The following is a 26712-nucleotide window of genomic DNA, read 5'->3' on the forward strand; positions in this document are numbered from 1 at the left end:
AAGAAAAGAAAAGAAAAGAAAAGAAAAGAAAAGAAAAGAAAAAGAATGCTTGCCACTCTGTGCTCCCCACAAAATATTGATGATTCAAACATTTTTTCTAAAATGTAGTATAAGAGAAATGTTTCTGAAATTATAAGATTTGGTTCAAAGTAGAGATATTATTTTGCATGCAAGGTAATATTTTCAATCAGTTTTTCAACACCTTGCCTGACTGCATTTTTTTTCCCTTACTTTGTAAACAAGCTCAGGTCATCTACAGCCAACCCATGTAAAAAAATCATTTGCAGAGCACACAAAGAATATACTGTGGTTATAATTTGTTCATTCTTTCCACCACTTCCTCTCCATTAGGGTAAAGAGAGGAGACCCTAAAACGGTTCCTCAAATGCTGATCCTTCCTTTTGTACTTCATGGTTTCAAGGCTTCCAAGGCCTCATTTCAGAAATCCTAAGGCTTTCACTAAGTTAATCGAGGGGCTCCAGAGCCTAGGTAATGAGGACAGGCGTATAAAAACAATAAATTCCAGTCACCCCCACACCATCACCCGTATCCCACTCATCTTTCACCGTACCTTAATTTCAGTAAAGGTTTAAGTTTAAATTTCCTTCTAAGGAGACATGATCCAGTACAGCTGTTCACCAAAGTGAGAGAAGGAAGAATAGGTATAGAAAGGAAGGTTCTGGGTTGATTTTCAAAGGTTCCTTAAGTCTGTAAACTGATTCAGGATTGATGGATGTGCTGCTGGCAAGATATAACTCGGCGACATAACTTCCTGCCTGGCAAGCACAAGGTTATAAGTTCAAAACCTACTACAATGGGAAAAAAAAAAAAAGAATTTATGTATCTGTCACCCAAGCTGATGTATGACAGAGCTTTGTTTTGTCCAAATATATTATTCCTTAGTGATATAAATCATATGATAAGTATTGATAACTTAGATGCAATATATTAGTTGATTTTCCCAATGCTTACAAATATTTCCACAATCATAGTTTCTACAAAGCTCTGCTTTCCCAACAATATGGTAGGACATGATAGTCTTATGTAATAAAATAATTTCTTATCTTACCAGTTTTACAAAAGTTAAAAAAAAAAAGATGGTAAGTGACAAAGCAATATGAGCTTCAGTCTAGTAATGTGTATATGTAGGGTAAAAACTGCTGAAAGAGTACACCTGTGGCAATCAGTGGCTAAAATGTATTAAACACACAATTACCATTCCTTGTAAAGGTAATTACATGAAGGAACATGAAGTGTATTTGTCTCCTAAACATATTTTAATGCTTAACTATGGAAACAATATAATCTAGTATGATCTAGAAATTCCAGAAGCCACTATGTAAGGACATTAGACTCTAAAAACAATAAAAAACAAGGTCTATTATCTTACAAATAGTAAAGATTTAGCAAAAGTTGAATGCCCACATGGAAATGATAGTTTTACCATAGTCAAGAAGTGCTATAAAATGTTAAAGCTGTACTCTAGGGCAGAAACTTAAAATTTAATATATTACTTGCATAATCTATTTAATAGTCATGCTTGAGGTTTCAGCGCTTCATAGGGAGTGTTAATTTGTGTTTTGATTGATACTAATTTGTCAAGATTTAAGTATACTTAATGACCCAGAGAATTTCCTTAGAAAATTTCCTAATGACAGTTAACATAGCCACCAAAGTTGTCCATATGATTAATCTGCTGTTTAGGAAAACCATTTGCCACACTCTGTCTTTCTAAATGTGCCCTAGTCAGTCTGAGAATGTTCCCGCAAGCAGCTACACTAATTGTAACAAATAAAAAATATACCTCACAATATAGCTTAACACTCCCACTATCAGAATATGAAGCAGAACTTAGACTATGAATTTAGATTTATTTGTAAAGCAAATACAGAAGTTTAAAGCAGTGTAACACAAATTAGAAGTTTTTCAAAAATTCAATATGCTACATTTCCAAACAGAAAAAATAAAAAATGTAGTCACCACAAGAGGTTTTTTATTTTGTAATCAGTACTAAGAACAGCAAACATTGAGTATCATGTCTTAAATTTGAATAAAGTAAGCTTATTGCCAATATAAATGTGTATTTCTTTACTTAGAAATTATTTTGTATCAGCAACCAGTTAAATTTTGATTAAAGCAATAAATACCTGTTCTTGAAATATGATAGAATGATGTCATGTCCAAAAAAAGAGAAGAAAACTCATTAATCTAGCTATTTCTCTGCTCAGATACTAATGACTGTAAGCTGGGACATAAATGCTCATTTATAACCTGTCACAGACCTGGATCAAACTTGTTCTCCATTTATGCCCCAATATATAAAAGATAGCATCATTATTTAATTGGCATAAATTTGCATTTAAGAATTAATTTGTTAAAAACAATTGTGCACATCATTTTGAGTAGTACACGTACCTAATCAGCTATTTAAGGCTTATCTTAATTTATATTAACTTTAACAGCCATTCATTACTATTATAGAGAAAATGTGAATACTACATACTACATAATTATTAATATTGGCTGGAGATATAGCTCAGCAGCATAAGCACCTGCCTAGCAAGCACAAGGTCCTGAGTTCAGTCCCTGGTACAAATAATAATTATTATTATTATTATGATTATTATTATAAATATTAACAATATCATAATTTATGTGATAGCATATACACAATGTGATTTAAAAAGTACAAATATATGGTGAATGTTCATAAAAAGATTAGAAACTCCAATTACATTAAAAGAGACAGCCATGAAACCCCTTCAAAATGCTACCCTCCATTCAAACCCATTTATTTGACTATTCTTGCCTTTTTTGGCAGTTCTGGGAGTCCTGCTAAGTGAATGTCTTACCGAAAGTATAGTGAATGAGCTGCTGACAGTCACTAAACCAAAAGGCATAACAAGATGGCTCTTGTGCGTCTGCTTTATTCACCTGGTCTGTCTCTGCAGCTTCTGGGTCTTCTGCAAAGTCAGTCTCTGTAGAGAGTCCACATCTCACATCAGTTCAGGCAGTCACTACAGCACAACCACAACAAAAAAGAAGACCTCAGGAACTGCCTCAGAAAGTGAAAAGACAGATCGGATAAATCAGTGTGTTCAAAGGAAGAAGAATGACCTATTTTGAAGGGATTAATGGCAATGTCTCCTTTAGTTTAGTAACATTTTTAAAAAATTAACATTCACTACTTCTTATCTCATATTGCATATCTCTTAGGAAAGTTTGAAATAAAATTTAATATATGCTTCTCAATTAATAATTGATTGTATTTGGCATATGTTTATTATGTAACCATTTTTTCTTTCATCATCTTCTGTGATTTCTTGAATTAGTTTCACTTGGTTTATAATGTTATCTTGTGTTGTTTGTGTCCAAATGCCTGAATTTTGAATCTTCCAATACTAAACTTTGAAATTTATTTCTTCTAACAATCAGAGATAACATTTCATACAACTTAAATGAAAAACTTTCAATGTGCAAGTCATAATTTGACTGTAAACACTCTAAAGCTCCTTATTCACATAAATTCAAGTAAATGGAAATTAATCTTCTATTTACAAATTCTTCTGGTGACCATTTATCAAAATAGAAATATGGGATTTCTATAAACCTTGAAAAAAGTTTCCTGGAACTTGATAAAGCTTCTTTTTTTAATCTGCCCAATGCCACCCAGGTTTAGAAAAATAAAATCAGAGCTTCATTTTTAATTAACTATTTCTTGAAAGTTCATTTGACCAGCCATTAGTATTATAAATATCCAAGTTTGACATGAGGAAGTGTGACAAATTCTGTTAACTTTGTAAAAGACTGTGTCAGCCTGGCATTTTTAAGAAAGTTTTGAGGCCCACGTGTATGTTCAGAACACATTTTATTCATAGTGATAGCCTATAGCCTAGTATTAGACATACAGTAAAAATTTCACAAATATTATATTTGTCAAATGAATCAGAACTTGCTTTCCAAACTATAAACTATATGACTGATTCTAGGTGTTGCATTTTGGTCTTTAATTGGTCTTTGCTGGAAATTTCTTGGTTTTTCTTGGTCTTTAGATTCTCTCAATAATGCAGCCACATATGCATAGTGAGGAAGGTTGCACGTACCTTTGCCACTTTAGGTTTTAGCTATAAAAAGACTTTGCAGAGTGTACTTAAAGCAAATGTAACAATCACCATCCAGCTTGCGTCCTGATCTGTATGCACGTATTTAGCATAGCAGCATTCCTTAGCCAGATCTGCTAAGCCTGATACAACATAAATAGTTGACTGTAAATGAAAATTTTTAAATCATGGAGTTTAGCAGAAGACCAAAATGAACAAAACAAATGCATAATTGCAAAGCAAAGAAGAGTATCAATTTTTCTCCTGGATATATATCTATTTAAAACTATCTCTTCCCATTTTGTACAAAGTACTTCTATATCTATTCCATTGCATCTCTCTTTTAACCATCCATAGTACCTTTACTGACCAATAATTTAGAATATAATGCTGACAATTTATTTGAGATTTCAAAAACATTGGAGAAGTATAAGATTTAACAACTGAGTTTCAAATCTCATTGAGTTTTATTTGAGTAACTGATGTAACTAAAGAGAAGAGCTAACACCACACAGGAATTCCGTAGTCTAGGCAAGTTTATGCTAAGCTCTCTGAAACCTTCTCCTCTGTAAACAAAAGCTGTATGGCGTCTCAACTTCCATCTTTCTCAACAGATGTTACTTCTAATAGAATGAACGTTACAGACAAGGGAAATTTAACAAGGAGAAAACTTTGCAAGTGCCCTTAAAGTTTTGTGAGTGATTCCAAGATTATGGGAATTCTAAAAACACACTTATATATTTATTTTAGTAACTGCCTACCTTCGAAATGGATTGAAGCCCATAACAATGAAATGCTCAACTCAAGGAAATCAGAACACTTAAGAAGCCAGAAATAGGAAAAAAGAATACTGAGATATTTAAGAAAAAGAGTTCATAAACTTATGATACATGAAACATAAAACATTTTAGACTTTGGTGAAATAATAAACACAAAAAACAGATGGAAATTTTCCTATAAGGCACCCCAAGGAAAACCATAGTAACTTGGATGTCTATGAATTTCCAGCAAAGGAAGAATACCATTTCTGCAGAAATAACCTTTATGTGTGACACAAATAGGAAGCCAGAGATAAATTGCTTATTAAATTTTCTACTATGCATGAGATGGTTTATATACATTCATATATAATCAAAGTTACAACTCTGTGAAGTTGATATTATTAATTTAATTTTAAAAAGATAAAATTGAATCTTAAACAATTTGAACAAAGTCACACTTAGGAAGTTCCTTCAGTAGAACTTTAACTTATAGCTGTCTAAATTCATAGTTCATGGGACACATTCAAAGCCATGGGAACCCATATTTCTGTCTCATCTCTGCCTTCCAATTCAAAGAATACACACACACACACACACACACACACACACACACACACACTTTTTTCGGTTCTGTTAACAGACTACAGTCAGAGAGAGACTTCAGAGATAATGCTGAAATTAAAGTTACAAGTTCAGCATTCTCATTCCACTTTTATAGTCACAAGTATAGCACTCACTTACGTGAAATATAAGATGCTTTCTCATATCTTATACCATTCACCAATTTTGTTTTAGACAAGGTCTTGGTGTGTAGTTCAGGCTGTCCTTGAACTTACGAGGTAGCCCAGGTTGGCCTCAAACCATAGTGGTTCTGAAGCCTCAGCCTCTTGAGTGTTGGGATTACAGGTATGCCTCACTATGCCTGGTAACCTGCATCTTAACAGAAAGATGCACGTGCCTAATTTGTTATGTTGTGATGTTCTACTTATCTTTACCTATATGGGATCATTTATGAGTTATGCTGAGACTATAAGAGCTTGCTCCAGAGAGAAGTAAGTCATGAAAAGAGAAAAAGGGTGAGATAATTTTGTCCTATATTAATTTTATCCTATATAAATCTTACATAAAGTGCTTACCATTTCAGAAAACAGGACCTGTACTCAGACTTCAGTCTGGCATCACTTGGCAAGGAATCTACAGTGATTGTTTAGATAGTAGAAGGGATCAGTGGCCCAGAGAATTGGTTCTTAGAGTGAAGTTGAGTTGATATAGGAGACTATTAAGATGGGGGAGAAAATCCCCACTTCAACAATAAAACTAGAGATGAGATAAATTGTGTTAGAGAGCTTTTTCATTAATACAGCAAATTGGGCAGGAGTGTGGTCATGTAAGCCACACCTGAAAGCCACAGGTAAGGGTAGACTTTGCTGACAAGTGCTCAGGGACTCTTACTGGAGAAAGCTTCCTTTTGGATAGGGGCCTCTACAGGCTAAATCTGTGAGCAGCATAGAGTGGGGTGAACAATGTCTGACAGAGGGCACCGTGTGTATTGTAATTCATGGTTGACTCCACTATTGTGAAGGCTTTTACTTTGCAATAGAGAAACACAGAGGAATAAAGTGACTTGCACAAGTGTCACCTGTGGCAAACTCATGACCAGAATTCAGTTCTATGGATTTTCTCCTAATGTACCCTCAACCCATTTCTATACAATGAGGAAGATAAGAGCACAGAATCATGGCTGCTGAGATTGGTATCTCATATTGATCCTTTCATAACATATCACAGCCTGACCACTTCCATCTCATGGTGGTCCAGTTAAAGAAGTATCATTATAGATGTTTTAATATTAAAGTACTAGTAATTGTAAGTACACGAAAATAGGATTGAATGTGAAGATCCTCTCTGTGCTAAGTATATCTGAATTGCCTTCCAAACAATTCATAATTATTTTAGTTATATTGAATGGTTCACCAAGGTTGAGTTGAAAAAAGAGAACTTCAAAACTGAATTATTGCGCTATAAGTTACACTGCATGATGGCCCATCTGAAAGCATATTATTTATACAGTCAGTAAAAGTCAGAGGTCAAAGTAAAACCTACCTGTGACACAGGAAGTAGCAAGATACAGAGACCCATGACTTGTATTTGATCCATTGTAGCCCGGGAATTTATAAATGCATGAAATATATTTAGCTCACATTGAATAGCACATGTCATAGACTATTGTTTAATCTATTTCACTACTTTTAAAGTAACCTCTGAATAGGTTGTCAAAACAGTAGCACTTTAGATGCTTGTGTATGCACTGTAAGTTCTGGCCCAATTTCTATTTTTGAAAATTGAAGTGTACTTTTAAAGTATGTTTACTGTTCTCCTTTCCTTTCTCTGTTTTCAGGCTTATCAAAATATTTAGCTTTCATAATTCATATAGAGAAACATAAATAGTTCAAGTATTGTTTGCTAAGAGCAGTCCCTGATATGTGACATTTACAAATTCCATGAGTACTTCAAGATCAACACTTTTACTAATTATAACTAAGATATATACTAGAGATGACAATCTAAATTGACTTGAAATTCTATCACAAGGTTATCTTTCTAGTTGTACTGCCTTTGATTAATTATGTCATATTAATTGTCACATTTCATTATATCTGTGCACAGTATGATTTTACATAACATGATGCAGGGAAAACAGAAGCATTGTGAAAAGTTGCAGGCATAGCATTTTAATGCAACAGCACTCATGCTGAGTCTGACTACCTGCAGTTAATTCAGAGAACAAGTATTTGAGTTAAAATTTTTGACATGTTTAGAAAACCAAGTATTCATTAAAGTAGGCAAGGTAGAAACACTGGAAGAACTCCTGGTGACAACTGCTACACCTGCAGGTCCTTGAGCAAGAAGTAGACTTTATATCAGGTTGAAGTACACAGTGCTCTGGTAGTATGAAACTCTTTCTCTTTCTCCTTCAGGTACTAAAGGGTTTTCCAGAATGCTTACAAGCTGACATTTGTCTACATCTCAACCAAACCCTGCTGCAAAACTGCAAAGCTTTTCGTGGTGCAAGTAAAGGCTGCCTTCGAGCTCTGGCAATGAAGTTCAAGACCACTCATGCACCTCCAGGAGACACCCTCGTTCACTGTGGTGATGTCCTGACAGCACTCTACTTCTTATCCCGAGGCTCCATCGAAATCCTCAAAGATGATATTGTGGTAGCTATTCTGGGTGAGTGTTTTAAAACTGGCTGGTGACAGATTCAGTCATTAGCTATAGCTATTAGTACATATAGCAGCACATAATATAAAATGATAGGCAAAAGGTCAACTTTAATATCAATCTGTAATTCAAAACCTGCATTTAAAATTCAATTCAAAACAAATTAACCTTGATGGAAATATGTTTTATTGACCATCTCAGTTTTTCTCCAGTGTATAAATGCTTCTGTGATTCTCTTCAGTTCTTGGCAGCTGTATAGACATTTGAGGCCAAATAGATGGAAGTAGTCAGTGTTTTTGTCTCATTTTAGACAATCTGGGCTTCATGCTTTATCCATTAACATCTTAAAATAAAATATAAATTTTGTAGATACATAGGACAGCATGTCCCATTGGCCATTATGATCTGCGTTTATGTTCTGTGGATTTCATGTGTTCACTTTATACCATACAAATGGAATTATGAGTTTATATCTAAGTAATATGAAGCTATGAACGTAACACCAAGCATAAAGGTGGCAAAATTAAAATTAGTCATAAACTTGTGAGAGTGTAAAAGAAAATCTATATTTAATCTGTTTTATCTCTTTTAAAATAAACATATACTCCATGAATTTATGGAGTTTCCTGAGACTAGTAGGACAGAGGGACACAACAGAGGACCAAAGCAAGCCAGGTTTGTTTCCTCTCCTGTCACCTATCAAGGAGGCTTGAGACCCACTGTTCCCTATTGACACCTACTGCCAGTCTCCACGAAACTTCCCAGTCTTCTCCAGCTCCATTTAAATAATGAGCATGGAATACAGCAATTTCCTCTCTCCTCACTCTTCATGTTCATGCATGACAGTTTGCTCAGGACTTCCAGGGATGGTGTCCGTTTCCTGCGCTGTTGGACACAACCAGAGTATGGCATAGCAGAGGCCCTTAGACACAGATGAAGGTAGTGGAGGAGTTCGCTATACAGTCTGACAATTTTATTATGATTACAGTTTTTAAATCTTTCATAAAATTGGTAAGATAGGCAATTTGGTTCTCGATCTAATAAGAGAGCAAAGTTATTCCGAGGCTACACAATAAAGTAGTTTCCACAAGATTTGGCTTTGACAGCTTATCCTGGGATGGATCCAGGAGAAGCATGCTCCCCTGCATTTCTGATCTTCAGTGCCTGTTTTTCTATGTAGTTAAGTGTATGATATTTTACTTCCTTCCTATTAATTCTATTTAAATAAGAATGTTATGGCAAGTTTTACTTATTAGGATCCCATTGTTTAAAAGACTTTAATAGTTCTCACAGTGGGTAGTTCTCACAGATGTATGAGATGGTCTCACAAAATCTAAAGTAGCATAAACAAGGAAATGTTTTCCTAAATCTCAAAAGAAGCTTCATAATAGGTATAAGAAAATACCAGTTTACAGTCATTGATGATCTTTATAAATAATATTATCAACTAACCTATCAGAATTAATTAAGTCCATATGTCACATAAGTTTCTTGATATTCATCAATAGAAAGGGGGCCCAGATTTTAAGGGAAAATATCAAAACAAGGTTGAACAGATTGCATATACGAGAACACTGACTATAGAATCGCAGTGCATGAGGTTTAGTGCTGGCTACACTCTCCCCCCCTCCACTTCACCCAACTAAGAAGGTGACCTTGGGCTAATCAGTTTACCTCTTTAATCCTCTTTCAGTATTTATAATATTTGGATAATAATTAGTAATTTCTTCATGAAGTCATTTGGAGGATAAAAATGAAATTATATGAAACAATGCACCTAAGTATTTGACACAATGCCTGTCACCTACTTAGTCTTCAAAAAAAATTATTATCATAGATGTCATTCTTACCCTTATTAATCAGCCAGCATGAAAGTCAGGTGGCATGCTTTGGCAGAGGAGAGAGGGGAGACAGTTGCTGAGCAGAAGCCAGATGCTGAAATAACTATGGGTTTTACAGAAACCAAGGAGGTCAAAGTTTCAAAGCAAAGGCCACTTGACAAAAGACTTGTCTACATCTGTTGGAGCAATATAATTAGATATTTTAAACAATTGTGCAATTTTATTAAAGGCAAATATAAACATGGTTAAGAGAAACAAGGTGTGTTCAAATTTTTGCTCCAGTCTTCTAAATTTTAAAAGAGCTCGCGAGAGCCCTTTCTTGGTACTACTTCTGGAGATTATCCTGAAAGCGAACTTAAATCTGACACAGTGTGGTCTTTCTCATATTACTGGATTAACAAAATCAGAGCATATCTATCTGTAAGTATCTTTAAAATATTTTATGACAAGGGATTTTGCTAGCAGTGGGGGGTGTGCTAGAATGAAAACTTACTTGTTGCGTTCTAGATACTCAGCGATTGACTCACAGCCAACACGGAAAGCCAGAGTCAACATTCCATTCAGCAAATACACACTGGGGCCGTTGGCCCAGACCCTACAACTTTGCTGCCCAAATGCCTATTAACCATAATGCCTTATATTTGAAATCTTTAGTTCAGGGACTTGCCAGTTGGCCAGTGGCTTCTTCCTGCTTTTAGAAAAATATTTTGATTCTGTTTCTTTCGATTTTCTTTTCTTTAGGAAAAAATGACATATTTGGAGAAATGGTTCACCTCTATGCCAAACCTGGCAAGTCTAATGCAGACGTAAGAGCACTCACCTACTGTGACTTGCATAAGATTCAGCGAGAAGACTTGCTAGAGGTGTTGGATATGTATCCAGAGTTTTCAGATCACTTTCTAACAAATCTCGAGTTGACTTTCAACCTAAGGCATGAGAGTGCAAAGGTATATGCTTGCTTTTTTTTCCATTCCTGCTATTTTTATTTTGTTCTTGAATTGCGCAAATATTTCTGAAAAATTAAACAAAATATTTGAACAAAATTTAATAAATTCCAAATACAGAGGAGGAAAGGTCTGCAGGATACTGAAATTTAAACTATGGAGAAGAAATTCAAACTACTTACCTTTAAATATGTTGAATACTTTTAAGCATGTTGATTAAGTTTAGCCTTAGGAACCATTAGGTGAAATATATAGGTTAAAATACTTTGGTTTTGATTGTGTCAATTATTTGTAAGTAATAGAGAATTTTAGACTATTAAAAGTTAATCTTAATGAAGTTTGTCTTACACAAAAGATAAAATATCATCTCAGCTTTATATATTTATATCACATGTGTTACCAATGACTTTTAAATAATAGTGAAAAAAATAATCTCAAAATTAATATTGTAGAATGAATAGCACATGGCCTAATAGCAATAGTATTTTTAAATAACTCTACACATTACTTAACTTAGAATGAATTTGAGAGTGTAGTTCTCATGTCCCTAACACCTGCACTGTGATAATGTGTCTTTGTGAACCATTACTATACTATGGACATAGGAATTACATATATCCACAATTAATACGTTATTCCTCCTGTGTTCCTTTCTCCCTAGAGCTTCTAGGCCCCTCTCCAGTCTTAAATTCTTTTTTAATAATAAATCAAGGGGCCCAGGAGATAGATCAGCAGCATAAGCATCTGCTGGGCAAGCACAGAGTGCCAATTTCTACCCCTAGTACCATAAAAAATAATAAATCAAGTACTAGGCACTTGATACTTCCCAGGGTAATCACAGACTAGCTAATGCATTATCCGGAAAAGGATCTTTAAGTCCACATCCAGGTAAAATGTAGCTTTAATTCCTCTTAGAGCTAGTTATTCTCAGTCATTCTGAGCAACTTAAAGAGAAAAAGCAACTTTCAAGGTACCATTCAATATCCAGATGTACCAGCTCAGATAAGTACCTATTTCCAAATATTGAAAAGCTAAAAATTATTTAGATGATAAAAGCTTATTAAGAGCATATATTTTCAAAGTTGTTTTAATTCAGTACTTTCTCAAAATCCTAATCAAATGTCATCAACTTCATTCTAATTTTTAACTTGAAAACTGAAAAGTATCTATCTCAGGTCCTTTATTTAACAATTCAGGCAGCACAAGAATACAATAGGAGTTTCCATTCTAATTTAAAAGATGAATGTTGTTCAGAGCGAGCCAGAGGGGGAGAAGAAGGTGACAACAAATATAATAGAGGGCTCTGAACATAATGTTCATTGAAGTCAACAACTTTATACTTAGTGCTATGGGATTTAGCCATGCAATCATTACCATGTAATTTAGACATCATAGTTAATTATAATCAGCTTATACATTTTTCTGTGCTGAGATAGATTCTGTAATGTTTTAAAAACTGTTATTATTTTTTTCTAGCTTTACCAATTGACATAAAACACAATTGCCAAAAGGTATATTTTGTTTCTAAATCATGACATTCTCTATAAATTTTCAAATAAATGACTTCTTCAACTAAGACTTCCCCATCAGTTGGCTTAAGCTACTAGAATTATTTCATCAGTCCACGCTATAATTTCAAAGCAAACATTAGGCAAATATTGCAGCTATTTGTGTGTGATCTTTTAATTAACATTCAGTGATTGAGGTGATATAAAATAGTAAAGATTGCTAATAATTCATTACAGCTTAGTTGGGTAATCTTCCATTTTATCTTCATGATCCATTAACAAAGGCTGATCTCTTCCTATAATCACAGTCCATGAATGATTCTGAAGGAGAAAACTGTAAGCTCCGGAGGCGAAGACTGTCCTTTGAAAGTGAAGGAGACAAAGGTAATCTATCCTGTGTCTATGCTTTAAGTACAGTGCATGTGGTTTTCAGACATTCTTACTAAAATTCTCATTATAGTTCTTATTTCAAGAGTACATTTTAGGGGCCAGGGAGATAGCTCAGTAAAATAAGCACTTGCCTGGCAAGTGCAGGGTGCTGGGTTCAATCCCCGGTACCACAAAAAAAAAAAAAAAAAAAAGAATACATTTCATTTAGGCTTAAGAAAGTAAATTCTTTGTTTTGTAAAAGAACTAATCATTTTCTGGTATTTGATTGATAGTAGTCAACAATATCCTTCAACAAAATTGTATGATATTTACAAAGACTTCTCAGGTATAGAAATAAAGTAATCTGGTTAAAAAATGCAGGGCATTTAAGAATAGCTGCATAACTGTGTAAAGTTCTAAGCAGAATGTTACGGAAAGAGGACCTCCCTCTGTCCTGCGCCAGGAACACAAGCATGTACACAAGCCCCACTTGCACATAAGACCTGCATGAAAAGGCAGTGCAGCCCTTCAGTTGTGGTTTCTCTGACAGGGACAAGTACACATCAGTGGTACCTGGATGGGAATATGCTTACGTGTGTCTGGCCAGATAAGAGAAGGCTTTCATCATTAGACCTCCATCCTTGCCTCAGACTGATCTCACACTCTTGTTACACTCTGTACTTGGCCTTAAAGCAATAGCCGATGCTATGAATCAGTTCCCATCTTTTTTCTTGAATATTCTTTTCCTGGCATCTGCACCACCCAGTCCTGCTTTCCTTATCCTTTCCAAGCTCCAGTTCTTGCTGCACAGCAGGTACTCCACAAACATCTGTTGAAAAAGCAAATGAAATAGATCTGAGAAACTTTCTTTTGACTGTTTTCCTCTTTCGGCCTTCTTAATTTCAGTGCTTTTCTTGCTTCTCTTCTTTCTTCGGGAATCATTTCCCTAGGAGAAATCATATACCGGCCATCGCTTACACCACATATCAAGGGAACTAAAGTGCCCTCTTGTCCATGTGCATTGCTTCTATATTTTCACTATATCATTCCTTTGATTGGATTTAGCCTCTGTTCTCAAACACACAAGCTGTGTCACACACTAAATTTTTTTTAATCAAAGTTGATCCCCAAGGATCACCTGTTTCTTGATTTTCTTGAATTTTTCAGAAGTTTTAAAAATTTTAAAGGTACTTTCCTACTATGACTTTGTCCAAGACTGCCCTGTACAGTGTCACAATTGCTCTAAGAATTTTGAAAAATATTTGTTCAGTAGAAATAACAGTACAATTCTTTGGCCAATTGCAAAGCAATAAACCACTTATAGGTGATTTTTTTTTCTACAATGACTTTTTATCTCCCACTGACTTATTCTAAAATCAGAACCATCACTGTCAAGCTGTTTTTCCATAAAATTAAGCTAAGTCCCTTATCACAAATTTAATCTCTTATTGTATCTCACTGGAAAGGAAGACCAAACTGGCAAAACTGCATATATAATAAAGTTACCTATGCTTTTGAAGATTTATTAAATCTTCTCTCAATCTTGTTCAGTATTGTCATTCTAAGTAATTAGTGTACTGTTTTCATTTCCTAATAAGGCACTGAAACCAGGTCACAACTGATAACTGTATTTACACAGTCGGACGTTTCTTTTGACTTCGAAAACATTCTCTTTACTCACACCACCTTGTCTCTGAAGCCCATTTTGTACATACAGTGTAAGTAGCAAACATTTGACTATCTATAGTTCTTCGAAGTCTCCTGCTGTGTCAGTGAGTTACTATGAGTTGGGCAATGTAAAGACACAATTAACTCCAGTCGTCCAGAGTTTAAGAAACTGCTGCAAGTTACTTAAGGTTCCAGGGTGTTATAGGCAAGCATGAAATTTTGAAAAGAAACTTAGTCCCCAGGCAGGGAGGCGGTTCTGTAGTCTAAGTGCCGTCTAAGTGCCTGCCTAGAAAACACAAGGACTTGGGTTCAATCCCTGGTACCGCATGCTACACTGGCCCCAGAACTCTGGGTGCTCCTTGCTGGAGACTGAAACCAGGCATGGTGGTACACACCTGTAACCCTAGTGCAGGGGAGACTGAGACAGGAAGATCGCTACCAGTCTGAGCTGCATAGCAAGACTTTGTACCATATATATATATATATATATATTCCCTATCCTCTCAACATAAGACTCTATGGAAGGTCACCCATTCATACAAGCATACAGAGCAGAGAACTTTCAGAGGATTTACTAACGCTGATTAGAATGTAGTTTCTTAAACCAAAAGTATCCTATCAAATACCCTGATTAGTTAGTTTAGTGTTATTTTGCTATCCACATGAAACACAACCTCCAAGGCAGAATCCAAAGAGTGATGAAGACTGTGAAATCAATTAGTAGAGGTGTCAGGAACCTGAGAGAAGACCGTGGAGATCACAGAGCATGTGGCAGACAGAGGTTGAGCTGTGCATTGTCCCTCGCAACCTTCTCTGCAGGGGACTGTAACTCTTGTAGCTTCACCCACACACACCTCCAGTTTTGGCTAGCACATGTGCTAAGGAGCTCATGCTAAAAAAGGTGAATATTAAAAGGAGAAGTGTGTAGAACTTCTGGCATAATGAATTTGTTGATCAAGGTGGTTTGTCCTTAAGAAATTGTCTTTACTTCTTCTAAGGAAAGAAGCTCACTTTGCTAAAAAAAGAAAGTTGTCAGTGCAAGTACAAAGATGAGAACTCAATATCCTCAAGTGGTTTTCTGTCCTTTTTAACATTCTGACATGAAAGCACCCAGGATTTCCCCTCTATGACTAGGGGCATTGTAGGAACAGTTACTACAGTGTCTAGGAAGGAAGTAAAATGTTATTGTTACAGGAAGTAAAGAACAAACATGATGTTTTAGTGACATAATCAGTGGTCAAGAAAATTTTTTAAATGTTTGGACAGAAAAGAAAGACGAAAAAACTCAAAAGTTGCCTATTTTAATAGCCTTCAGAGTTCTGAGTCATTAAAATGATTCATTATATCATGGGAAGATTTTTTATTTTCAAATTATATATTGGTTTACTGCATAATATGCAATACAACTACTACAATAGAATGTATTATATCTATATCCATGTCTATCTATAAAATATATAAATGTGTGTCTGTGCATATGTATATGTATATGTAAAATATGCCATGATGTACTGATGTATATACACTTATTTTAATGGTAGGATTCATGCAACCAAATATTTGAAGTATTAGGCCCAACTCTGTCTACAGATACAAAATACGGTATTAAAGTATTACTAATGCCTGATTAGGATACCAGTGGCTGTATGGCAAAGAATAATCTAATGATGGCAGCAATGTAACAGGCCCATTTGTTTGGCAAGTAAGCATTGATTGCACTCCGAGTGTTCTTATATATGTGCATCTTTTTTCTCTTTCTGTTTCACTTGTTTCTATTTTTCCCATTTTAAAAAATTGTCTCTACATCTCACAGATTTCTCATTCGAAACTATATTGTTTATATGCTTGCTTTTTAAACTTTTTATTAAGTCTTCTAGATAACTTAGAAGGAAAAAAAGATGTACACAGACTTTTGAAGGATTTATCTTTACTTTTTATGTCAAATATTGTATTGAAAAGAAGTGAATTTCGAAGAATTAACTTTTTAACTGGTTTTAGTGCTTGGAAATTCCACTAACATTATTTTAAACTCATGATATGCAATTCCTGCTGCTATTTTAAATTTTAAGAGAAATCCCACTGCTAAAGTTGTTTAAACTGAAGCGTGCAAGTGACTTTCAGTTCTTATCATAGGGAACTCATGGGAAAGGGAGTACAGTATTTCCCAAACAAATGTTTTTTATTGTTTTTAGTACAGGGTCTACAGAGTCTCATTGCATAGACTGGACTTGTAGTGATCCTCGTGTTTTTCAGCCTCCCAAACGGTGGGATTACATGTGTGCACCACCATACCCAGTCTTAATCGCCCCAGGGGCCAGGCTGGATCAAACTCCAGTCCCTGTGTCTGCCTAAGCAGGCACTTTAATTGGCTGAGTCACCTGGTTCATATCTTTGCCTCAGATTCCCCATCAGATCTTTGTAATTATCTAACCCCTCTTCCAAACATCTTTCCCACTTTCTTTCTTAAAAACATAATATTGAAGACTAAGGCAGATAATTAGCCTCAATTAGTCTCACTTGTAAAATGTATAAGATCAAAAAGAAAACACATGTCCTAGCAAAATGTATAGACGTTGGCCTACAGAGTTAAAGAATGCTAAGCTTGTCTTTACTAATCAAGACATTTTTTACACTTTCAATTTTTAAGACCCTAGAAAACAGGTCTTAGAGCTCGTAAGAGTCTTATCATTCCTGCTAATAAGTTACCACAGGAAATGTCATTGTAAAAAAAATGAAGAAACTGCAAACAATTAAAAAAGAATAAACTTATTGAGTAAACACAAGAAAAATTAAAAGGGTGTGGAAGAGGTGCTTGTGCCAACAAAATGAGAGGGAACCAAAAGGGAAGTATACTCAGCCTGCTCTACCCACTGGGCTTAGATGGGTCCACACAAAGAAATATTTGTATTCTAAGAGTAGGAGAGACTGACATGTTTTCATTAGAAGACCAATGTTGCAGAAATCAGCCTACAGTGTCTTGATCTTATTCCGTATTTCCTCTCAAAGGACAGAAATCGTGTGTGTCTGATGGTGTCACGTTGACATCCAAAGCAAGTTTTTAAGCTGTTTCTCCAATCTAAAATAATTTTGTGAAAGTGATTTAAGGGGCAAATATATACACTGACAAATTTATTTATAAAAGTAAGAGTTCTAATTTTATTGAGTTAATTCTTTAAATATAAATACTTTGGTGTTTCTTTGGGTTATCGTCACCTATACGAATGAGCAGCTAATTACTTACCTCAGTGGTGTGTAAGCTCATCTTTTTCTAGCTTTATGATGGTTTTGTTGATAAAAGCTATATGTTTGTACGGCGTCTAATGTGACTTTTTGATATACATGTATATTTTTTGAAATAATGACACAATCAAGCTAATTGACATACCCACCACCCCATAGTTATCTTTTCTGTTTGTGTGAAGAAAATAATGAATATCATGTCTAGCAATTTTCAACAATGCCGTATGTTAACCATAACCTACCTACTATCCAACAATCCCTAGAACTCATTCATCAGAACTGAAACTTGTACCAATAGTGCTTTGATCAACATCTCCCCAAATGTATCAGTTCTTTCATTTTTAAAGATAAATTTAATCATATATTTATACATAAAATGACTGTTTAGTCTTCTTTCAACATCACCTGAAGTTACAGACAGCTTACTGTACTTCATCCCAAATGAAAACATTTATTTCAGCCTCCGAGCTTCCAGTGAAATATTTTTGTAAGGTAGTAGACTGGAACCGAGCATCTTATCTCAAAAGTCCCACCAGTGGGAAATATAAAACTCAAATGCCAAGAAATCACACTAAATGCTTTTCTCTGACCAAAAGTTATGTCTCCCTGTTGGGCCTGAAAAATAAAAATCACAATTAGTTTGAGAGGGAAACTGCATAAACAATGGAGAGAGTACCACTGTTAGTTATCAGGGGTTTTTTTAATGTAAATATTTTGTATTATCATTTCTAAAATATATGGGTCAACCACCCCATTGGGACACTTTTATTCTATGATCTGAATTCACTCTGAACCTAGAAAAACAACCATAAATTCTTTAGCATAATGTCCTCTGCGAAAACTGGAGGAAATAAATTGTCAGCCTACAGAAACAAGGGGAAAAAAAAAACAAGGTTTTCTGTCATTTGAATCAGTAAATTCAGGGCTTAACTAAACAGGTGGAAATCATTCTTTGTAAAATAATGACAACAGAAATGATTACACAACCTTATTACTGGAAAAAGGAGGAATTTTAAAAGTCCCTCAGGTTTATGTTCTCAGAATACTTCTCTTTCTACACAGAGAATGAAGGACATGAAGGAAAAAAGCAGTGCCTAATGCTATTTCATGTCTATGAAATAGTTCAGTTTAACTAGAAAGTGGTAGAAATGAAACATTCCATCAAACTCCAGAAGTAGCTGGAGGCTAATTATAATGTATTTCAGCTGCCCGATTTCAGGTACTACATCTGCCAACATCCACACGAAGCCTGAGCAATTTTCATTTTTAATGCATAAATAGATTGTCATTTCAGCCTTCATTTTATATGACAGAAAGTGAAACTTTAATTTATTTAGTATGTAATTTAAAAAAAACATTGTCTCACAAAGGTTACACCAGAGCAATTGTTCATATAACTAATGACCTCATCTAGTGGAGCACAGAAACAAATGTGGGTTTTTCTCAGAACAAATTCGAAATATTCAAGAAATTCAAACTTCTTGTTATTTTATGATTGTACTTTTAGTGTGAGTTTTTCCTAAAGTAGTTAGGTCCCATACATATGCAGTGACTGGATTTATTTTACTGTATGATGAAGTATTAGTAAGTCCTCAGTCAATAAATTTTTTGAGTATTTGCCCTGATTTAAAGCAAGCAAGATATAATTCAACCTAGCAATGTGTGCTAACTGATGAATTTTGTTCCTAAATACCCCAAATCCAGTCATCATTTTGTTAACTCATACTGAAGCCAAGGTAGTAAATGAGACAGAACATTCTGCCATATTTAAAGATTTCAAAATTTACAGAGAACTCCCAGGAATGTTCTCTCAGGAGAACTAGAAATAGAATATTAATTTTTGTATGGAGTCAGTACAAATATTGATGTTGCTATTACTCATAGCTACCTAGATTAGAGTCATATGAATTCATGGTTTATTCAGTTTATATTTAATTCTGCTGAGAAAAATGCAAAAAAAAAAAAAGTTCAAAATAAAGCATTAAGAATGATGAAAACTCTGAGCTGACTCTAATCCCACTCAAAGTCTATGTTCAAGCCATAGACTTCAAAAAGCTTTACTCAACAGCTGCAAAAAAAAAAAAAAAATGCAACTCACTAGCAGATATGAAGATAATTTGGAATAGTAAGCTCTTCATTTTTTCACATTTACAGGCGTAAAACCAGTACATATTGCTTTTTGAGGAATAAAATGCTATGTTTAAAAGTGGAGAATGTTAAGCAAAATTTCTGAGGGCTTTGGAGGAGGACAGAAGTTAAAGACAAAGAAAATATGAAGTTAGATAACGAGAAGGAAGTGTACTAGCTTTAGGGGGGCTTTAGTACAGTGCCACTGGAAACCATGACTCTTTCAAGGAGAACTGATCTGAATGCTTACCGCTGATAAGCTTAGTGGTTGATGGGAAGATGTCACAACAGTAAGTAATCAAGGATGACACTAATACTTGAAAATGAAAAGGTCTATGATTTTCTTGATAGTGATGAAATCACTGGCCAAGTAGGAAATCTTAAAAGAAAATAAGTTAAACAATTTTCACTTACTAAATTTCACTTTAATTGACAGAATCTAAATTCCTTAATAATAATTTCAGATAAAGCTCATTTTTAAACTCTGCACATTTTTACCTCAGGCTTCTCAAGAAAATTTTAATTTATGATTTAAACAATAAAGGAAAAAGGCTTTGTTTAAATTTCTATGCCATATGGGAATTTTAGGAAACAGCTTTCCAGAGCAGACTTAAATCAGTGCATTTGGCCTTCTATAAATAACAAAGTAAGGACACCCAGGCTTAGAGTAGATGGGGACACTGTCTTCACCATTTCTCTAGAAAATGATATACTCTTCAGTGCTTTGTTGTTAGTTATTAGCAGGAACCATATGGAGAATTATACTGTCTCCCCGGGACACTAATAGAAACAAGTTCTGAGATTTGTCTCTGAGCTTTTCCTGCTAAAATATATTCTAACACAACCTTCAGGGCTGAAATTATCCTGACATTTCAATATAAAACATCCAGTATGCACTAGTGACTTTAATGTAATTAGGTAAAACTTACCTCAATTACTGTATTTAAGCTTTATATTCTTTGCAATATGCTACTAAACCAAATTTCCTGGAATGTCAAGGCCATTATATGCATTGAACTAAGGTTAAAACTCAGTCGTGCAGTCTGTACCACAAGGAGACTTCCAATTTTGACCTTTGCAATGTGTGAATGACTTCCACAAATAGGGGTGTGAAGGTTAAAAACAAAAAACAGGCTTCACAGTGGTGATATTTTCGAACTGGTACATTATTTTTGCTTTCCTTCTTTTACCACCCTAAAGAAAAAGTGCACCAGATTTTCAGAATTCAAGTGACAGTTGAGCGTGTATAAATAAATTTGTAAGTTATCCTATAGTTTTCTCTGAAATCTAACCTTTAGCATGCAAATTCTGTTTTAGATTAATAACTCATTTCATGAAAATATAACTTAATTTAAAAAGTAAATCTTTTAATTACCACAAGAAAAGGTTTTCTACAACATTCATAGTCTCACATTTGATTATCTGCTGTCAAATAACCTTCCTGTTACAGATTTTGGCAAAGAAAACAGTACAAATGATCCTGAAGATTCTGCAGACACCATAAGACATTATCAGAGTTCCAAGAAACACTTTGAAGAGAAAAAGAGTAGATCGTCCTCTTTCATCTCCTCCATTGATGATGAGCAAAAGCCGCTCTTCTCAGGAACAATAGATTCTACTCCAAGATTAGGGAAAGCAACTGGGCTTCATTTTGAAGAAACAATGCCTGCCCCGGGAAGAATGCGCACGGATAAAAGGAGTCACTCTTGCAGAGGTAATGGGGACTCAGGTATCAGTGGTTAATGTTAAACCTAAAGTGGTGAAGTTTTACAAGGTAAGAATCGCACTGACACATCAATTTAATCTTTTCAAATTCATGAAATGTTTGCATAACCATTCAAAATTTAAATCTTATACAGCATGTTTTCATAATTCTGGAATTAAGTAGCAATTAATTCCAACTAATATTAGCATAAGAAGTATTTGTGGCCAACCAGATTTAATATCAAATTGTGGCAAACCAATTGAAGCAAATGATTCCAATTAAGAGAAGATCAATGAGTATTTTAAGAGAGCTTACCAGTTGGTTCTTCTCCTTCTATGTGCTTTCTGTACACACTTCTTACCCCAACCTTGTAGTTTTATAGTATGGAAGGTCAGTGCTCTAACACTATAATGCACACCAAGAAGAATTTCATTTTGATGTAAGTTTTTAAAAAGAGAAGAGAAATACCGGAACATGAAGTATATTCGCGATAAAATTTTTAACATTCTTACTAAAAGAACACAAAATTATAGGTTTTGTTGTACAAGTAAAGAGTAATAATGCCTAACTAATATGTCTAGCTTTCATGCTAAGGGATGGAAAACTCAAGACAACTTTAAAAACTGTTACATAGAAAATATTAACTTAGCATAACAAGAGCTTGATTTAGTCATTAAATGGTACCCGTAAGAGATATGCCCTGACCTCTGCTCCTCATATAACTTTGGATAAGTGATTTGACACATCCTACTAAGATTTTGCACATTTTAAAAATGACAGTAACCTTACCTAAAGGACTACTTGGTTATGATTATTAAGTAAATCATGTTACTTTCTTTGAAATAAAATCTCCAGCTGTAGTATTTTCTCACAGATTTTTATTTTCAAACACTTTTATCATTTAATGTGTCCCTAGATGGTAACGAAAAGTCTAAAGATTTAAAAGGCAGAGCAAACCATCCAAAAAATAATAAAAATGAAGGAAAAATATAATGTTTTTGTCTAACAGAAAGAAAAATTATCGCACAATGTATTTCAATAGATCATATCTGAACACAAAGGTTTAATGAAATCTAGAATGTTTGGACTTTATATTTTTCCTGAGTTCTTTCCTATTATGTTATCAAGTTTTGCCAGAGCTACACATAGAAGTAAGCTAAGAATATATGCTAATGTCCTCTGGACAATCTTAAAATCTTGATGAAGTGAATGAAAATAGTACTTCATTTATCACAGCGGAAGAATGGAATATTAGATGTGATTACCAAATGTCCCATTTTAGTTATTTATGAAAATGGATTCTGAGAAGTTCTAAAAATAGAAGCCGGCTGTATTGTGGAAGTCAGAGGTTCTGATGAGCTTGCTGAACCACGTCTGCTGTACCCAAAAGGAGCATGGGCTGGGCTTCCCTTTTTCTTAAAAAAAAAAAAAAAGTACTTTTTTTTTTGTTTTTGTGAGGAATTTTAGACTGCCAAGTGACAAGTTATTAAAGATATATTTTTAGGATTTTATTTGACTTTATAATGATTCTCCTTGGCAGCAAATTCTAGTGTCCTTCATCTTATATTTTTATTTGCTATCTCTTCCGATTTTTAATTAGCTATCTCAGATGCCAATAAAAATAGCATCTTCACAAAAAAATTTATATCTCTATTTTTTCTTTCAAAAATGTATATATTAATTCATATTCAAGTAAGAAATATTTTGCAAATGCATAGCTAAACTTGCATGTAATTGAAAGAAACATAATTGGTACTGTATAGTCCAGAGTGGTGGATAGCATGATTAGTTAATATTATAAACTAATACAGTATTTTAAATTTTGATTTACTGAAAATTTTATTCCTGAATGATTTTTAAGGTGAAAGACTATGTAATGGTCACAAACTTTAGTAATATGTAAGGTGTGGCAGTAACTACTACAGCGTGAATTTCTAAGTCCTCACAAATTTTAGTTTCCCCATCAATGTGAAATTTTATTCCCCCTTCATTTTCTTCGTATCTGTCATTCTGAATCCGATAGAAGAACACATTTAGGCAAAACTCTTTAAACTTCATTCTACGATGTGAAGGTCAAAAGTTGACTATAGGAAAATTGTATATCCAAAGTAAAACAAATGGACTCTTATCCTATTTATGTGGGAGTCAAGGGTTGGCTTCAGGAAAACTGTGTACCCAGAGCAAAAGTTTACTTTCTGTTCATCCACTTACAACTATAGCCTTGCAACTATAGCAACATTTTCCAAGGCAACCAGGCACTGATTCTGTCTGAACTATACTTAGAAAGCGCCTACAAGGATGTTCATTTGATTAAGATCACTAACCAAGATTTGCCCCTCTGACTCCTCATTTTTTACTTTGCTGTTAAAAGAAGCTAATCGTGTATCTCTACTTTTAATATACATAAATTATAATATAGGAAGCATCTTCTCACAGAACATTTTATTCATTTTTACTAAAATAATGATTTTTACTTGAGCACAAAGGAAGAAGTAGTATTCTCCATAATTTATTGCATATGATTCACTGTTGTCATTTAAAATTCAATTTATAATATGTGATTTAAAAATGAGAGAGCTGTTGAGCAGAGGCAGCTTTCTCTAAACTTTCTTGATACAAAACTTATTTATGAGCACAATATATAACTTCAATCCCATCACTTCCTAGCTTCTCTAAAGAAACGTCCGTAAGTGAACATGCTGTTAAATGATTAGACAAAACCATTTATGTGTTCTGAATGCTTATTTGGCATCACTAACCCGAAGTTAAAAACCTAGTGTACTAGCGTATTATATGATTGTTTTGCATTTCAAATGTGTTCAAATATCTGTGAATGATAAATCATACTTCTCAGTGAAAGTCTCTGATAAATTACTTAAAACTACCATTTTCCCATGTCCATTTACACTTTTTCATTTTTGGTAAAATATCAAATTATATTGTAAACTGTCACTTAAAAGGCATTCTAACCGTTGAGATCCAGTAAGGTAAAGAAGTCAATCAGAAGCCTTTCTGGATTTCACAGGAAAGCTCCAAGGTCTGTAAACCAACTCCAAAGAACAAGGGGTCCCCTTGTTCTTCTCTTGCTATCTTTCAATATCCCTCTTCCTTTGCTATATTAGCTTTCTCTACTGAAGCAGAAATTTTAGGTACTTCATAATAGAAATTTCTGTATACTCAGTGACTAAAGACTGTAAGAAAAACAATAAAATAAAGAAATGTTCTACTTAGAGAAAAATATGCATTTCATCTCCCTAAATATACTTTTTGAGAAACTATAGAAAGGAACTTGTACAATTCTGTTCTCTGCTTCTAGATTCAGTTAATTCTGTCCAAGTTAGGTACTTATTATTCATTTTTTAAATAGCTGAGGATGGCCTGCAAGCAAGTGCAGGGGCCGGGGTTTCGATCCCGAAGCCTGCCATGCCAGCCCTAGTCCCAGGGCGTGCTGAGCTGGTGACTGAGACTGGGCGTGGTGGCATGCGCCTGTAATCCCAGCACTTGGGAGGCTGTAAACAGGCAGATGTCTACGAGTCTGATCTAGTAATGAGACCCTGAACACCCTGTAGACCCTTCCCTAAAATACAAAATAAATAGCTGAGAATATAAGTTCCATAACTTCATATAATAACTTTTCCCAGTGTTCAATCACAGCTACCTAAGATTTTTAAGTCTTTATATTGAAATCACTTTCTGTAATTCAAATTTATTTCCACATCAAAGCTAAATACCCTTTGAAGTGGTCTTTTTGTCTTGTTAGCTCTCTTGTGAGGAAAAAAAGTCTCATCTTTTACATTTCTGCTCCAGTAGCACATTTTCATAGGTTTTATTTTTCAAAACTTTAATTATTTTGTGCTATACTATGAACGGATAGCAATAGCACCAAAAGTATATGACAAAAATGAGGGAGAAAATAGGGTATATTTATCCACAAGTAATGACATCTTGGAAATATAGATTCTAAGAGAAACAATAAAAGAGGTTTGGAAAATGAATCTCTTCGTTTAAAAAAATGATCACCACTTTGTTAGACTGAATCCTACAAGCCCATGGCTTTGTCTAATTTGTCTTTAATTCCTCCACACTTAGTAGAGTTTGTGGCACATAATAAACACTCCAGAATATTGCACAAGTAGGCTTGAACAGAAAAGTAACTTATTTTAAAACAAATTTAAAGATCCTCAAGGAACTAACAGTAGAGAGTAACGTCATTATAAAACACTTTAAATTTCAGCATGTCCTTCAAAACTTTATCATCGGGCCCACTCTGAGTCACAAAAAAAAAAAAAAAAAAAAAAAAAAAAAAACAGCCCCCATGAGAAGGAGCTCCCAACATTCTATATCCTGGATAAAGCACTGCGAATAAAATGTATTTCTTCCCAAATTTAGAATCTCAAAAGCATTACTTTCTAATCCATTTGGGTTCAGCCTTCCATATCTTCTCATAGCAGGAAGCAGAAAGATGGCAAGATGACAAGCCTCTCCGTCTGCTGGAGTCATGAATGCTAGGAAGGTCGTGCAGAGTAAGGCCTGCCTGCAGTATGCAGGGGCTCTGCCACAGAGGGTCACGGCCCTCATCCTGTCTCTAGGCCATCCTGCGCTGTCTCTCACATTACGCCCTGAGCCCCTTTCCAGCTTGAGCACCCGAGGAAGGCTGACCTCCTCTTGTTTTTTACACAGATATCACTGATATGCAGAGTTGGGAAGAGCACGCCAGAGCCCAGCCTGAAGAATGCAGTCCACCCGCGCTTCAGCGACCTGCCTGGGGGACTTCAGAAACCGAGAGCGACTTCACTTACGGGGAGGTGGAGCAAAGACTGGATTTGCTCCAAGAACAGCTTAACAGGTTTGAGCACTAGCGGGCCAAGGAGAACTTTTCCTATCCTTTAGGCCTGTCTAGCTTGGCTCTTTGTAAGCCGCAAATTCTTTTTGCCATGATTTATGTTATTATACACACTTATTTGAAATGATAGTAGAAGGTGACAGAATTATTATTTTATATGGCAGGGAATATTTGTTTAGAATAGTTCATACTTTCATTAGTATGTAGCCTGTTTTTTCTTTATGAATCATCCAATTAGTATATCATTGGTACTCACTGCTTTAGAAAACTACTGCTATTCTGTCCTCAAAATAATTCCTATTGGGCCGGGGAGATGGCTCAGTGGAGTAAGTGCTTCCCTGGCAAGCGCAAGGGCCTGAGTTCAATCCCCGGTTCTGCAAAAAA

General features: G+C 34.8%; 1 protein-coding gene across 1 annotated transcript in view; it reads left to right on the top strand.

Annotated features, from left to right (window-relative positions):
* The window catches only part of Kcnh7 (potassium voltage-gated channel subfamily H member 7), a 470420-nt gene that overhangs the window by 437628 nt on the left and 6080 nt on the right, over positions 1-26712 (top strand). Inside the window, 5 exon segments of the mRNA XM_004629866.1 lie at positions 7840-8092; positions 10666-10871; positions 12661-12760; positions 21231-21494; positions 26166-26331. Coding sequence (XP_004629923.1) covers positions 7840-8092; positions 10666-10871; positions 12661-12760; positions 21231-21494; positions 26166-26331 — 989 coding nt within the window.

This window comes from Octodon degus, unplaced genomic scaffold (genome assembly GCF_000260255.1).
Source record: "Octodon degus isolate 3935 unplaced genomic scaffold, OctDeg1.0 scaffold00032, whole genome shotgun sequence".
In the NCBI taxonomy this organism is placed as follows: domain Eukaryota; kingdom Metazoa; phylum Chordata; class Mammalia; order Rodentia; family Octodontidae; genus Octodon; species Octodon degus.